The 16,736-nt window shown below is 36.7% G+C and overlaps 1 protein-coding gene across 4 annotated transcripts in view; it reads right to left on the bottom strand.

The window, feature by feature from the left end:
- Positions 1–16,736, bottom strand: part of Dmxl1 (Dmx like 1) — a 150,353-nt gene that overhangs the window by 119,827 nt on the left and 13,790 nt on the right. For all 4 annotated transcript variants that reach the window (XM_037197142.1, XM_028871805.2, XM_028871806.2 and 1 more), the window contains exons 3-5: positions 16,240–16,311; positions 9,241–9,319; positions 7,491–7,620 (exon numbers count right to left, since the gene is read on the bottom strand). In XM_037197142.1, the coding sequence (XP_037053037.1) occupies positions 7,491–7,620; positions 9,241–9,319; positions 16,240–16,311 (281 nt within the window). The remainder of the gene's footprint in view (positions 1–7,490; positions 7,621–9,240; positions 9,320–16,239; positions 16,312–16,736) is intronic.

The following is a 16,736-nucleotide window of genomic DNA, read 5'->3' as shown; positions in this document are numbered from 1 at the left end:
CACATGCTAAGTACATGCTTCACTAGAGACCTTCTCCAGACCCCTAACTTTTAAGCATATTCCAAAAAAGAACAAGTTACTAAGATAGAAACTTAAATATAAAATACATATTTCTAAGTCATGCAAATGTAGGTAATTCCAGCATTCAGAGAAAAACTTAAGAATATTGCAAGTTTCAGGCCAATGTGGCCTACATCACGACTACTTTAGGCAAGCAACGGATATATGGTGGGGCTGTCTCAAAAACCAAACCTAGAGCAGTGGAAACTCCCTGGAATCTAAAAGCAGTGACTCTAGCAAAGTCTCCTAATAATGGGGAATACAGAGCTCAAACTGGCCACCTTCTATAACCAGCCTAGGCTCCCAGCAGTGGGACTGGAACATCATCCAAACCACAAAACCTTTGACCTACAATTTGTTCAACCTGCAAGACATGCTGGGACAATGATGGCATAAAGCTTGTACAAGTGGCAACCCATGACTGGTTCAACTTCAGACCTATGCCACAAGAGGAAGCCCATGTCCGACACTGCCTGGATGGCCAGGAACCAGAGGCAGGACAGCCCAGAGACACTGGGTAAAACTAAACATGGCTAGCAAAAAAAAAAAAAAAAAAAAAAAAGAAAAAGAAAAGAGAAAGAGAGAGAGAGAGAAAGAAATGATTCCTAATAATCTTCTGTTATACTCATAAATCGGTGCCTAGCCAACTGTCATCAGAGGAGTGTCATCCAGCAACCAAAGGGAATAGATACAGAGACCCACTGCCAAATACTATGAGGAGCCAGGGGACCCACCCCTGCTCCAAGAAGAGGGAGAGGAAGGACTGTAGAAGCCAGAGGGGTTAAGGGACACCATGAGAGTATGGCCCACAGAATCAACTAAGCAAGGCTCATAGAGACTCACAGAAACTGAAGCAACAACCATGGACCCTGTATGGGTCTAAGCTAGGTCCTTTGCATATACCTTACAGTTGTATAGCTTGGTGTTCTTGTGGTACTCCCAACAACGTGAGTGTGGTAAGTCTGATTCTCTTGCCTCCATTTGGGAGTCTCTTCCTCCTACTGGATTGCCAAGTTCAGCTACGGTATGAGGGCTTGTGCCCAGTCTTATTGTATCTTATTAGGCCATGTTCAGAGAATATCCCTAGGAGGGCTGATGATTTTTTTTTTTTTTTTTTTTTTTTTAGGGAAAGAGAGGAGGAGTTGATCTAAGTCTGAGGGAGAGGGGAGATTAGAGAGGGACTGAGAGGAGTGGAGGGAGAGGAAACTGAGGTCAGAATATAATGTATAAGAGAAGAATAACAATGAAAAACAAACAAATGAAAAACAATTTCCTAAGAAATTATGTGTGTATTTGTGTGTGTGTGTGTGTGTGCGCGCACACGCGCGTGCGTGTATGTGTGTGTGTAAAAGCAAGCAAACATTCACTCTCACATCATTACCAAAAGCAACTTAAGAAATGAGTTTGTTTCATCTTAAAGCTTACTGCCCATCATGAAGGGAAGTCAGGAGAGAAATACAAGGCAGGAATCTGCAGACAGGAACTAAAGCAGAGGCCATGGAGGAATGCTGTTTGCTAGCTTGCTCCTCTTGGCTTTCTTCGTTTGCTTTCTTATACACTCTAAGGTCCTGCCCAGTAACAGCACCACCTACAGTGGACAGGGCCTACTCACAACAAATATCAACCAGGAAAATCCCCCCACACACTTGCCTAAAGGGCATTCTGATGGGGACATTTACTCAATTGAGGTTCTCTTTTCTCAGATGATTAGCTTGTGTCAAGTTGACAAAAACCTGGCCAACACAGATATTTTACTCTATCTCTTATCACCTTATTTTTTGAGACAGTATCTCTCACTGAACCCAGAGCTTGTCTTTCAGCTAGAATGGCTGGCTAGTTAACAAGCCCTTGGATCCTCCTGTTGCTGGTCTCCTACCTCTCACACTGAGATTATACATGTGTGCTATTATGTTTGTCTTTTATATGGATGCAGAACATCCAAACTCAGGTCCTCATGCATGTATAGTAACTTAGCCATCTCCCCAGCCTGTACACTCATCACTCACCTGCTTAATCTTTGAGATATTCTTACACCAAATTGTGAAAAATGTGCCAAGAGCAGCTGGCTTGTAATCCCAGCACTCAAGAGATTGGGGCATAGGATTTTGAGTTCAGGGCCAGCATAACAAGACCCTTGTCTTTTCTTAAAACAACAACTATAGCAGCCTTTCTAAAAGCAAAACAAGTCTTAGTATTCCTACTTAATCCCTCAGAAACTTCTAGATTCCTTCACAGTAAACAAAAAGACAAAGGCATCTGGATATGGTGGCTATAGCAGTTTCAATGACAATGTCCCCATGGGTCATAGTCTGAATACTTGGTTGTCCCCTGAACTGATTGTGAAGGATTAGGAGGTGTGCTCTTGTTGGTGATGTGTCACTGGGTTCAGATTTTGAGGTTTCAAAAGACTTGCACCACTGCCGGTGTGTGCTTTCTGCCTACTTTTGCAAATCAAGACGTGAACACTGCTGTGGGATGTCTTTCTATACACTGTGAATGTGTGTTGCTCTCACTGGCTGATAAATATAGCTGTTTTGTCAATGGTGAGGCAGAATAAGGTTAGGCAATACATTCAAACTGAAGACAGAGAGGAAGAAGGGTGGAGTCAAGAGAGACACTAGCCTGCCACTCAAGGAGCAACAAGATGCCAGCAGACCAGTAGTTCCACCGCCATATAGCAACATACAGATTAATAGAAATGGGTTAATTTAAGATGAAAGAGCTAGCTAGCAAGAAGCCTCAGTCATAGGCCATATAGTTTGTAATTTGTGTTTACTTGGGACCAAGTAGCTGCAGGACCAAGAAAGACACAGGAAAACTTCTAGCTACATCTGGTGTTCCAATGTGGGGCAAGGATTTCCACCTAAAACCGGTGAAAGCTTTAAAAAAGGATTCTAAAATGGAGCCAAGAGCAGCTTCCTAGTTCGTATCACTCATGGGGGCCACAGGACAGAGACACTATAGCATTTGAGCTTGAGCACAGCATGGTGGATTCTCTGCCACAGTACACAGAGGTGTCTCCAAACTGCACAGCGAACTGTGTGGTGGATTTAGCTTTTGGTAGTATAGACTAATAATAGGATAATAATAATAATAATAATAATAATAATAATAATAATGATAAAAGGTTTCTGGACTACATGCTGCTCGATGGAGGCACAGACCCACTGCTTCCCAGAGTTGGCGGTGAGTATGGTTCCCAGAGCTAGCAGTAAACATACCTCTGCTATGTTGGGAAACCGAAAGGGGCAGAGTCAACAGCCAAAGCCGCTGCACAGCTTAGGAGTTTAAAATCTTTCCTGGACAGAAAAAGATTATAGATACACAATAAGGCAGATTCAGATAGAATAAATCTCAAAACGGCTTACAGTGTGTGTAAAATGTATGTAGGCTTGGAAAAGAGAGGAAAATGAGTATAGGCAGTTATAAAAAGAAATAAATAGTTTTAAAAAATAAAGTCTTTAAAGAGACAGTAAAAATAACATAAAGGAAATAAGCCACATAAAGATGGAAAATACACAAAGAGTCTGAATTATACATATTGTGTTTTCTTTAAATTTTTTGACTGTTAATGAACTAACTGCAGAAAGACATTTGATTGTAAAGGCTGAAAACTTAAACCAAGACATATATTTTAAAGGTATCTTGACTTCAAAATTTGGATCTAAGAATATGTTGCTTTGGAAAAGAGGCTCTGCTTTTGTTTGCACAGGAAGCAAGAGGCTGTGGATTTGTTCCAGGTTAAGATGGATCAGATTTGATCAAGCCAGACCTCCTGAACCTTGACAGATGGTATCTATCAACAAAGGTTATATAGCTGGTCTTCCCAGTGCTTGACTATTATCTCAAATTTTCTCAGGATTCCCATAAGATTGCCAGGACTCCCAATCAGCAGGAAATAGTAAGAAAAGCTACACCCAAATTCCCAAAATACTGTTTATAAATGTTTATTTTATTTAAAGTGGGCAGATTATAAATGCAAGCTTTTTCTAAAGCAGAAAAGGGGATATAGCTATGAAAGGATAAAAGGGCAGATTATTAAATCTACTTTTAAAAAGCAACAACTTATCTGAAATATTTTACACTGCTATGGATTTTATTTATTGATACAAATTTAAAGTTAATCTTGTTATACTGTATGTATATTTCTTCTCTAGTTTAAGGTATTATGTTTATGCAATTCATTTAAAATTGTAATATATAATTAAGAACTACAGATTAATAATCATTTATGATAATCATATATATAGCCAAGTTAGTTAAGTTTTTTAGGTATACAAAGATATATTTCAATTAGGTAGGTAGTCTTCAAACACTGAAGTATTTGAAAAGACTTACAGAATATGGCATTTAAAATTTTTTAAAAACTTAAGACTTTTCTGGACAGTGAGACACATCTGCTCCTGGCAGTACCAGTTACTTCAGATAAGATGATGGGCATCAAAGAAACTCCATATGGAATTTGCTTTCTTTATGGCAAAAGTTAGCCATTTGGGCAAGAAACTGCTTTTGCCTGGACTGCTTGAAAATATGCTATATAAACTGTACATGTACCCATAAGAAAGTGACCAATGAACTTTGTCAATTCAAAGCAAGAGGGTCCTTCAGGTTCCTGCTTCACAGAAAAAACTGCCAGACATTCTGCAGGACACAAAAGAAAGTGACTGATGAACTCTGCCAATAGGCAAGACAATCTTCCAAATTTCATGCTTCACTAAAAAGTTTGCCAGAGACTCTAGGCCTTTAGGCTGAAGATGGATGCCTCAATGTTGTAGAGGAACTTTGGATGACTGTCCAGGTAGCCAGATGTCTCTGTCATTTCTAGAATTTTGAAAGTTGCTTACAATGCACTTCCTGTTTACTTAGGCAATATATCCTTCTAGGGTCTTTGATGAAGTTTAATTATAGTTTTCCTTAGTTATGATAAAAGGGGAATTAAATATAAAACTTTAGACTCACAAATATAGGATAGAATATTTTCTTTAATTTTACCAAATACAAATAGACTAGATATGGTAACTGTAATTCTTGCTTGATAACTGTTTTGTTATATATAATTTTACTATGTTAAAGTTAAAACCTTCCTTTTTGATTAGACAGAAAAGGGGAAGTGCTGTGGGATGTCTTACTATACACTGTAAATATGTGTTGCTCTCATTGACTGATAAATATAGCTGTTTTGCCAATGGTGAGGCAGAATAAGGTTAGGCAGTACATTCAAACTGAAGACAGAGGAAGAAGGGTGGATTCAAGAGGGACACCAGCCTGCTGCCCAAGGAGGAACAAGATGCTAGCAAACCAGTAATGCTACCGCCTATGGCAATATATAGATTAATAGAATTGGGTTAATTTAAGATGAAAGAGCTAGCTAGCAAGAAGCCTGAGCCATAGGCCATACAGTTTGTAATTAGTATAAGCCTCTGTGTGTTTACTTGGGACAAAGCAGCTGAGGGACCAGGTGGGACACAGGAAAACTTCCAATTACAAGCTCTCAGCTGTTCCTGCCACCATGCCTTTGTTCTACCGTCATGGACTCTAACCTTCTTACACTATAAGCAAGCCCAACTAAACACTTTATTTTACAAGTTGCCTTGGCCGTAGTGTTTTGTCACAGCAACAGGAAAGTAAATAAGCCAGTAGTAATGCCAATAGTCCCAGCTACTGAGGAGACTGAGGCAGGGGATCACTTTAGTGTATAAGACCAGCCTGAGCAACATAGCAAGAGATTTCCCTCCTCCCCAAATGTCCTTACAATGATGTATAAACAGTTCTCCTCTATCATTCTGTGTCTTGCTCATGTCACCCTAGCCACCAGTTAAACACTCATACATACAGAACTTTGATGACATCTACTTCTTTCAGCTTGGTTCTCCAATGTGACCTCCGGTTCTCTTTCACTTACCTTGCTTACTTTTTGTCTTCAAAGTTCTTAACTCAAACATGTCATCAGTGTTTCAAGCACATCACCAGTAAGGAATGTGATCAAAACTGAACTTTGAGATGTATGCTAGTCATCTTAAGCTGATCCTAAATCAAAACATATAGTCTCTGATCTTGAACTTTACTACTTGCTTAATAAGAAACAGTCTCAAATCAGTAGTTGTTATGCCTATTGTAAGTTACTGTTGCATTCTCTGAACTTAAACAATCTTTCCTCCCTTCTCACAAATACACAATGCACATTTTATGTTCTCTGTTTATTTCATGGAAACCTTTCAAAATACCTATAGGAAGAGATAAGTCCCTCCCCCTTTAGTAAGTTAAAGCAAATGGCAAAACAAAGACATGATGGTAGGACAGCTGAAAGTTCATATCTTGATCTACAAAAATGAGACAGAAGGGGCACAAAAGTAAAGCCTAGCTCTCTAAAACATTATTTATGCAAAATTCTATTCTCCCTCCACATAGTAACAGGTTTACTCCTATGACACCTCTTCTACAAATTTAGTATATAGGTCTGCCCTGCTGCCCTTTGCTACCTGATAATATTCTATTACTACTTCATATAAAATGGAGTAAGAATTCCATCCTGTTATTCCAGTTTACCTGTGTAACACTGATCTTCCCCTGACTGTTCAATGTAACATTTAAGCAATTTTACAGATTTTTGGAACATATTAGGCAACCAAAAAATATCTGTTGAATGATGGAAACCTGAAAATGCTAACTAAAATATATGAAAAAAAAAAAGCCTACTGAGTCATACTTATAAATTTCTAGAAAGAAAATATTAATTTACTGTCCTTATCAATAGTTCATAATACATCTTTTACTTTGAACACTCACTATTAATAGATATTATTCATTCTCTTCTTTCTGGACATTGTACCTTTTTTATTTAGAAATAAATCAATCAACTCTTAAAATGTTTGCTAGTTATACATACTGAAACTTTGAAAATTCTCTCTTCACATCTTCATAACCCACTGTTATAAACTAACATTTGAACCATTCTTTTCTAACCAATCTTATTTTTAAAAGAAAGCATTAACCCCAAAACTGCACTTATTTCTCCTAAAATGTTTATTTCCTTAGGGAAATATTTTATTTGTATAGACAAACCTATTAATTTTTCCTTCTCTTTCAATTTCTAGCTTTGGTGTCATATTTAGAAAATGCATTTACTTACTTTCAAACACCCTTTTTATTTGTCCAACAGCAACATAACATAAATGACTAATAAGTGTGTGGAAGTTATAAGACAACTTGGAATCAGTCCTCTCCTTCCACCACATAGGTTCTGAACTCAGTTTGTCGGGCTTTGTAGCAAGCATCTATGGGATGAGCCATCTCACTGCCAACCTACGTTTAATTTAGTCTAACCCTAGACTCAAATGTCTGTTCACACTGAACAAACTAAAAATCATACATAGAACCAACTTATAAAATAAAAAATGCAGGACAGGTTTACTCTCTAGTCAGTTGCTTACTTGCAATGCCAAATGCACACCCAATCTCCAAAATTAAGACTTGTTCTAGGATTTTCATCTTCAGTTTGCTTCCTTGAGTTAGTATTACACCAGAGCTGAAGACAGTTGGAACCAGTTAAAAGACGATTACCTAAAGAAATATACAAATATACTATTCACCATTTATTATGTAGACAGTTAACACTGAGTTAAGATACATACTCAAGAATCTTGTAAGACTATAGAATATAACACAGTTTCTAAACAGAAACTGCAAAAGAATAATTTGAGGTTGGCTAGATGGCTCAGAGGGTAGCATTTACTTCTGAGCCTAATGACTGGTGTTCTATTCCCAGAACCCTCATGATGGAAGATAGAACCAACTCCTGCAAATTGTCCTCTGACCCCCAAATATGAACCATAGCATGGGCATACCCATACATATATACATATAATAAATCAGTACTGTAGTTTTAATGAAGATATATATGTACTAAAACAAAAGAATGAATTAAAAAAAAAAAACTAGACTTGTTAGCATCTTGCTATGGAAGGAAACGATCCTATGAATCCCTGTCCTTTCCCTTGGGGATTATTAACAGATAATGGTAACTGGGGGGAGGGACCAGTGAGTGCCCATCCCTCTCTGATTATCTACAGGTTATCAGTCCTGATAGAGAAAAAACATTTTGTATTACAGTCATTGGTAGGGAGCCCATACTCTTGGAAATAATCTCTCACTCAGGATTCTGTAAGAAATGCTAATAAAATGCAATGAGAAAGGAAGGAAAGGAGGAGGGAGTGAAGGAGGGGAGGACAAGGAACAAGAAAGGAAACAAAGAAAAGAAAAAGTTAATCCAGCAAAAGCAGAATTTTAGGTCAGAAATTTATAAATCCATGTATCTACATCATTTAATTGTCCAGTCCTTTAGGACTGGACTTACAGTTATGAGCCACCATGTGGTTGCTGGGAATAGAACTAGGTTCCTCTGAAAGAACAACCAGTGCTCTTCACTGTTAGCCATCTCTCCAGCCCCAAGTTATGTACTTTTTAATGCAAATACACATATTACTTAGAAGTAACTTCTTTTTTCTATTTTATCTAATTGTTAAAATCTTTCAAAAAGTCAGATCAAAAGAAGCCTTGTCAACAAAATCTTATTTTCCAGAGAGAATTATTTCTTTTTCCAAAAGTAAGTTATTCTGTATAATATTTATCACGTCCTATCATTTCCTATTGCTTGTATTTGCCTTCATTTCAGTACAAATTATAAAAGGGCACAATTTGCTTTATTTACTTTTATATTTACCACAGTTTGACTGCTGTGGGGTGTTCTGTATGTTAAATGTGTTGCTCTGATTGGTTAATAAATAAAATGCTGACTGGCCAATAGCCAGGCAGGAAGTACAGGCAGGACAAGCAGAGAAGAGAATTCTCGGAACAGAAAGGCTGAGTCAGGAGACGCTGCCAGCTGCCGCCAAGAGTACCAACATATAAGGTAATGGTAAGCCACAAAGCATGTGGCAAGGTATAGATTTACAGAAATGGGTTAATTTAAGATGTAAGAACTAGATAACAGAAGCCTGAGCCATTAGGCCAAACAGTTTAAATAATATAAGTGTCTGTATGTTTATTTTATAAGTGGGCTATGGGACTGCTGAGACTTGGCAGGACCCTGAGAGAAAAACTCAAGCTACATTTGACAGATGAAAGAGTAATAGAGACAAATTCAGTGACATTTGTTCCTGCTAATCTTGTTAAATTCCTTACCTGTGGGATCCCAAGTTATATTATGGGCTATTGAGTCCAGAAAAAATTGGCCACTTTTTTGCCATTGACTATAAAGTTCCTAAAAGGAGAAAAAAGTCAGTTAGCTAATTGTGATTAGCATCTTTTATATCAAATGAACATGTTCACATTTGTTGTGCTCATATTAATGCAGCCATTTTTTAGGAGAAGAAAACAATTCAGTCAAGAGAAATAGGAATTACATCAGTGATTCCAAACCTGTGGGTTGAGACCTGTTTGGGGGTCACATATCAGATATCCTGAATATTTACATTGTGATTAATAACAGTTGCAAAATTACAGTTATAAAGTAGCAACAAAAATAATTTTATGGTTGGGGATGGTCACCACAACATGAGGAACTGTATTAAAAGGTCACAGCATTAGGAAGACTGAGAATCAGTGAATTAGATAATAAAGAAGACTCTTGAAAGACGACCCAATGCTAGATCTGAAAGTCTATCCTTAGTATAAAAAAACCAATAAACATTTATCTTACCTAACCTCACATCAAACATTTCTTTCAATATTTATATTTTATTATAACAAAGTCCAAAGTGTAATTTTAAATGTGTGTCCATGGGTCCAATAATTTAAATATTTTTCTCTTAATGTTTCATCCCTATCTGAGATACATTACTTCCTTAATATAATACTTTCCCACTCTTTCAAACATCTTTTATTTAAACCTACAAATCAGTACAAAAAAAAAATACACGTGGCATTATATATACAAATTAAAAATGGGGTATCCTTACCACTAGTATACAATCCTATATTTCCTATTGTAGTTCATTTTAAGTTCAAACTGTGGCCTATTAAATTAACCCATAAATACTGTCTTACTGCAATGATCCTCAAACTTCCATACAACAAAAAATAGCCTATGCTATTTATTAAAAGTTCAAGTTTCCAAATCCATGCCCCAAAACTCAGGTTCAAAAAGTAAACTGTGAAGCACAGGAATAAGGACTTTAAATGAATACCTCAGGTGATTTTGATACCACACATGGAGTACAGTATACCCTTTTAGGAAATAAGGGCACTGCCAGAATAGCTCTTAATCACAGTGAACATCAGAGCCCTCAATAGAAGTAGACACACAGATAAATACAATTGTATCCCCAGTTTTGGGCAGTCCTAAGGTAAGAGCTGAACTTAAGAGCTTAATAATAATTTATAAGAATATTAATAATTATATTACTGCTATTCAGTGTTGAGGACTGAGTTTACAGCTCTGCATAAACGAGGTAAGCACTCTATCCCTGAGCTACATCCCCAGCACCAACAATAATCCAAAAGTACACCTCTCATAAAGAATTACCACCTCAAAAGAATATTTCAGAGTGTATAAGGAAAATGAGAGTATCTTTTGTATAAGGATCTAAGAAATGTTTGAAACTAGATTCCAGTATGACAGATTTTGTCCAACTCTGTCCTTTCCACTTTTCCCCCTCAAGGGGATATATTGTGCAACAAACAACTAGCCTGATCTTGTTGAGTGTTTTACACTATTATATTCATCAAGAATACTCATTTTGATTAAAAAGAAAAAGGACAGTTTTAAATTAATCTATTCTTATAAATACAGGCATTTTAACGTAACTAACTTTCAAACTATTTTCCTCATCAGAGTTGCTGAGTATAGAAAGATTGTGTTCTTTGTTGTGGAATATTTGTATACACTGTAAAGATAAGTCTCTGCCTAAGGCGCCTTGTCACTGGGGTAATGAAGAGCTGAATGGCCAATAGCTAGGCAGGAGAAAAGAAGTGGGACTTCTGGGCAGAGGGAAGAAGAAAGGCGGAAACCCCAGCAAGCCACAGACCAAGTCGGTCATAGGTGACAGAGGTACCTGAGCTACATGGCAGAACGCAGATTTAAAAATATGGGTTAGTTACTTTATAAGAGCTAGTTGGTGACAAGCCTAAGCTAAAGGACAAGCTTTCATAATTAATGATAAGTCTCTGTGTCATTATTTGGGGTCAGTGAGCCCACGAGAAAGTACTACTGCATCTGGCACCCAACGTGTGGCATAACTGTACTGATGGAGAAGTCACACAGGCCGGTGCCACCTCAATCACTGCCTGGGCCTCTCAGCAGCACTCACAACAGTGAGTGCCACTCTCAGGAACTCCAGAAAGTGGCCTCAGAAACTTCCCAGAGCTGAGTCAGTAAACACAGCTACTGCCAGTATACCCCCACCCCACCCTCACCTTACGCCCACCCTACATGAGGCTAGGTTCGTAGGGACCCAAGGGAGGCAGAGCAAGTCATCAGAGCAGCTTGGGGGAGGGCCTAGCTGCTACTGCAAAGCAGTTTTAAACTTTGGCTCACTAAATCAGAGAATGCTGGAGGCACTTAGTAAAGGCCAGGTCCAGACTGAAAAAAAACCTCTATATAGGTACAGAATGGTTAAAAATGTGCTTAGGTGCTAAAGAAAATGGTTATAGACAGTCATAAAAATACAAAACAACAACAAAACAAAATAGTTTAAAAGTTATAATAAAGTCTTTTTAGTGCCTGTCCTGGAACTCACTTGTAGACCTGGCTGGCCTCAAACTCACAGAGATCCACCTGGCTCTGCCTCCCAAGTGATGGGATTAAAGGCATGTGCCACCACTGCCCAGCTATACTAAAGTCTTTAAAGAGAGAGTAAAGTAATATATAAAAATAAATAAGTAAATAAGCCATGAAAAGATGGGAAATAAACAGGCGTGTTTGGATCCTATATGGTGCTTTGTTGACTTTGAATTTTTTAGATGCTAATGTATAAAAAAACAACAGCTTCTGGGAGACATTGGATTATAGAAACTGTCAAATTAAACCAACCTATATATTTTAAGAATTTCTTAACTTCAAAATGGAAGTCAGAAAATATGTTGCATTGGGGAAGAGTTTATGCCTTTGTCTCCACAGGCAACGAAAAGTTATGGTTCTTTTCAAAATTAATGAAGCTCAGATTTGATTGGAGACCTCCTGAAAATCATGGCTACAAACATGAAGAAAGACTACAGGGCAGGAGACATATATATTGATCCTTTGACATGGGAAGAGCTCTGAGACCGGATGAGACATGATAAATCTTGTTGGCTACAGAGTCCTCATGACTTATTACTGCCATCCTTCTATATAGCATGGATAGAGATTTATATTATGGTTTGATTATGCAGTCCAAATGGACTTATAAAGTTGACAGATGCCTTTTACCTGCCCAAATATAAAACAAAAACTCATCTTTAGCTGACTTGTGCACACTGCACATTCCATACTTGTGTTAGTACATGTAAATATGTTACCTTTAAAACTTAGTGTGTTTTTAAAAACAAAACAAAGACAAAAAAAAAGGGACCAGATACCAATAAAGACAAGGAGCCTAAGTGATCCAGCCTCTCAGAATGTCTCTTTGCAGTGTTATCAAAATTCTGTATCCAGAACAACTTCAAAGCTGCGAGTTGAGATTGTCCAGCCTCACAACCTACTCTAGCCAGGCCTTCTGATAAGCTCTGTACTTTCCTATCACAGAGACTAGAAATGAACTAGCTCTCCCAGGACTTGACCAATATCTCAATTTTCTCAGGATCCCCTAAAGATGCTGTCACCCCACACACAACAGGAAGTAATTATAAGAACATTACACCCATATTCCCAAGAGGTAGGGTGGGTGTTTTTTGGTTGTTCCATGGATCATCATTTAGAAAGGGTTGATTGCAAGCTGTTATTGGTCATAGTAAGGGAGGAAACTAAACAAAGGAGATTAGATTCAGGGATCTCATTCTGAAAAAAAGGGGCAGATATAGGAATGATAGGATAAAAGGGTAGATTATTGAATCTACTTTTAAATTAAAAAAGCGACTACTAGTCTAAATATTTTACACTGGTATGAGTTTTTGTATACTGACAAAAATTAAGGTTATTTTTGTTTTACTCTATATATGTTTCCACTCTTGTTTATGGTATTTTTGTATACTGAAACAAATTTAAGGTTATTTTTGTTTTAACATACTATATATATGTTTCTATTCTTGCTTATGCAGTTTACTTTAAAATGTAATGTAAAATTCTAGTTCTTAAAGGCCACACTGAAACAAACTTAATGTTATTTTTGTTTTAACATACTGTATATATGTTTCTAGTCTTGCTTATGCAGTTTACTTTAAAATGTAAAGTTCTAGTTCTTAAAGGCCATTATTACAAATTGTTTAAGATAATTAAGAAATACAGGTTATAAGTTAGTCATCTATAACAATCAAATTTGTAGCCATGTTAGGTATGTTTTCAAGATCAAACACATAATTTACATAGACAGATGGTCTTCAAACACTTCAGAGACCTACAGAATATGACATTTAAGATGTTTTAATAAGGCTTTTCATGATAGTCACGTCATGAGACATGTCTGCTCCTGGCAGCACCAATTACCTCAAAAGAGGATGATGGGCATTGAAGAACCTCCATATGGAGTTTGCTTTCTTTATGGCAAAGTTAGCCACTGAGCAAGAAACTGCCCTTGCCTCAACTACTGACAGTATGTTGTCCAAATTGGACAAGCAGGACATAAAAGAAGGTAACTGCTAAACTTTGCCAAGACAAGGTAGGACAGTCCTTCAAAATTCCTGCTTCACAACAAAGTCTGTCAGATATTCTAGGTCTGTATGCTGAAGATGGAAACCCCAACACTGCAGAAGAACCTTTGGGTGACTGTCCAGGCAGCCAGCTATTTCTGTCAATTTTATAGTTTTTAGAAGTTGGTTGCTCTGCACTTCCTGTTTATCAGGTAATATTATAGCCTTCTTGGGTCTATGATGGGGTTGAACAATAGATAGTTCTAGTTTACAGTTTTACTTGTTAACAAATCTAGAAAAAAAATTATAAAAGAGATATAAAGTATCTAAGGTTGAGAGACATAAAAGCTTAAATTGTTTTTCTAAGAAAATGTTTTGAGGTCTAAAAACATAGTTTGGGGTTGGTAATACAAGTTAGGATAGAAAGTAAATTAGGTACAAAACTTTGGGCTCACCAAGATAAGATAGATAATGGAGTATTTTCTCTGAATTTGCCAAATGCAAATGGACTAGACATTGTAAATGTAATTCTTACCTGATAATTGTTCTTAATGTATATAGTTTTACTTTCCTTTTTATTTAGATAAAAATAAAAGGGGGAAATGTTGCAGAACATTTGTGTACACTGTAAAGATGTGTCTCTAAGGATTTGTGTGTGTGTGTGTGTGTGTGTGTGTGAGAGAGAGAGAGAGAGAGAGAGAGAGAGAGAGAGAGAGAGAGAGAGAGAGAGATTGGTATAATAAAGAGCTGAATGGCCAATAGCTAGGCAGGCGAGAATAGGTGGGACTTCTGAGCAGAGAGGACTCTGGGAAGAAAAATGGAGATGCCAGTGAGATGTAGACCAAGATGGGACATATATTACAGAGCAGAGGTAATCGAGCCACGTGGCAGAACATAGATTTAAAAATATGGAGTTATATAAGTTATATAAGAGCTAGTTGGAGATAAGCCTAAGCTAAAGGCCAAGCTTTCATAATCATTAAGTCTCTGTGTCGTTATTTGGTGTTGGTGGTCCCAAGGAGAAAGTACTACTACAATTCTTCGGAAGGGAACTACCTTTAAAATACATTTTTAAGGTTTGGCAAGATGGCTAAGGGTAAAGGTACTGTCACCAAGCCTGACAACATACAATAGATCTCCTACACCCACAGGATGGAAGGAGAGAATGCCTGCAAATTGTCCTCTGGCCTCCATGGGTGACCTCTCCCCAGTTAAATAAATGTAATAAAAACTTTAAAAGAATAGTTTAGTACTGCCAATCACTTAATGGAGAGGTAAGGCACTCTAATACTGGATTAATTAGATAATCCACAGAAACTAACAGAAAGCACAGAGAATTTTGGAAACTCTTTATGAAACAGAATGCTGGTAAGGGTCCAGCACAGTGGCACTTGGGAGGCTGATACAGGGCAATTGAGAGTGCAAGGTTTATCTGAACTCATGGTGAATTCCAGGCTTGTCTTGGGCTACTGGGCAAGATTCTGTCTCAAAAAGAAAAGTGTGTGTGTGTGTGTTGTCTAGGGGTGGGGGAGTAATTTGTAAGATATTACTGATTCAAATAAAAATGGCCCCCAAATCATCAGAAGCTATATAAGGGTATTCCTACCATTAAAACACTATTTAATTCTCTACATTTCTGATCTTTAATATATCACCCTATTAACAACTTGAGCAAAGAGGGTCATAAGCAGCCTCTACTACAACCACATAAGCAGCCTCTACTACAACCACATAGGTAAAAACAACAGAAACAGAAACCAATCCTACAACTTCTAACCATATTCTTTCATTTCATTAGGCTGATGCTTTCATGTGACTTAGGAATAACTGGTTTAATATTTATGGTGACTACAAAGACATGCAAAACAATGTGACTCATCTGTTATATTTATAAACTATTAGTTAACAAACTTTCTAATTTCTTATATATTTTCATTATAAAGAACAACATTTACTGATCTGAGAGCAACTATATTACATGATATAATAAAAACAAAAAATTAGGTCCTAGAAATGTCTTAATTCTGAAAGCAAATCATGTATCTATAAGAACTATAAACACGAAAAGGCAGAAACTGCTTAAGTGTGCTCTACAAACCAAGAATAAAATGCCACTTATGGCTAAACAACAGTGTCTGGTAGTAGAATAAAGTAACTTCCAAACTTTAAGTTATCAATTCTTTGCTTATTACAAAATAAAAGTGTCAGAAGGAAAACAAAGCACTTTAAGACATTTGGTTGATACAATTTACTATAATTCAATTCCAATAAAAAAATTAATTATATTTTAATATGAACATTGGACTTAACATTTATCTTCAATTATAGCCTCTAACTTATACTAGATTACTGAATGGTCACTTTGACTTTATACTAGACATATTTCAATTCCTAAAATAAAAATAATAAATTACTGACCAAATTTTTCCCTTTTTTCGGAAGGCTGACTGGTTCAAAAACAGAGATGACATTTCCATAGGATGCTGCAATCTTTTAAAAAGAAAGACAATTATAAATAGATTAACATACTTATATATCAAAAGAGCAAATGAAAGAATTATTATAGTTACATTTTAAATATGCAAATACATGATTTCAAACATCAATACTTAAGAATGTCAGTTTTGAAGACCATCATATGGGATCAGAATTCCAGCACTGCTACTTTCTGTATATATTTTCTGAGATTTCTCTATATTTATTTTCTAACAATCCTATGTTGAGAAATGAAAAGAATATTCATATAGCACTTAGTATGGAATAAACAATAATATGCACTATAATGTAAATTATTCTCCACACAGCACAAAGTATATAAATATAACCTTTGCCAAATACGAAATTTGATGTAATTGTAAAAATGAGTTTTAAGGTTATCTATCTTTGGAGTTCACAATTCTATCAACAAATAATTT

The sequence above is a fragment of the Peromyscus leucopus genome, chromosome 19 (assembly GCF_004664715.2).
Source record: "Peromyscus leucopus breed LL Stock chromosome 19, UCI_PerLeu_2.1, whole genome shotgun sequence".
In the NCBI taxonomy this organism is placed as follows: Eukaryota; Metazoa; Chordata; class Mammalia; order Rodentia; family Cricetidae; genus Peromyscus; species Peromyscus leucopus.
Note: the sequence above shows the minus strand (reverse complement) of the source record. Positions and strands in the feature narration are given on the sequence as shown.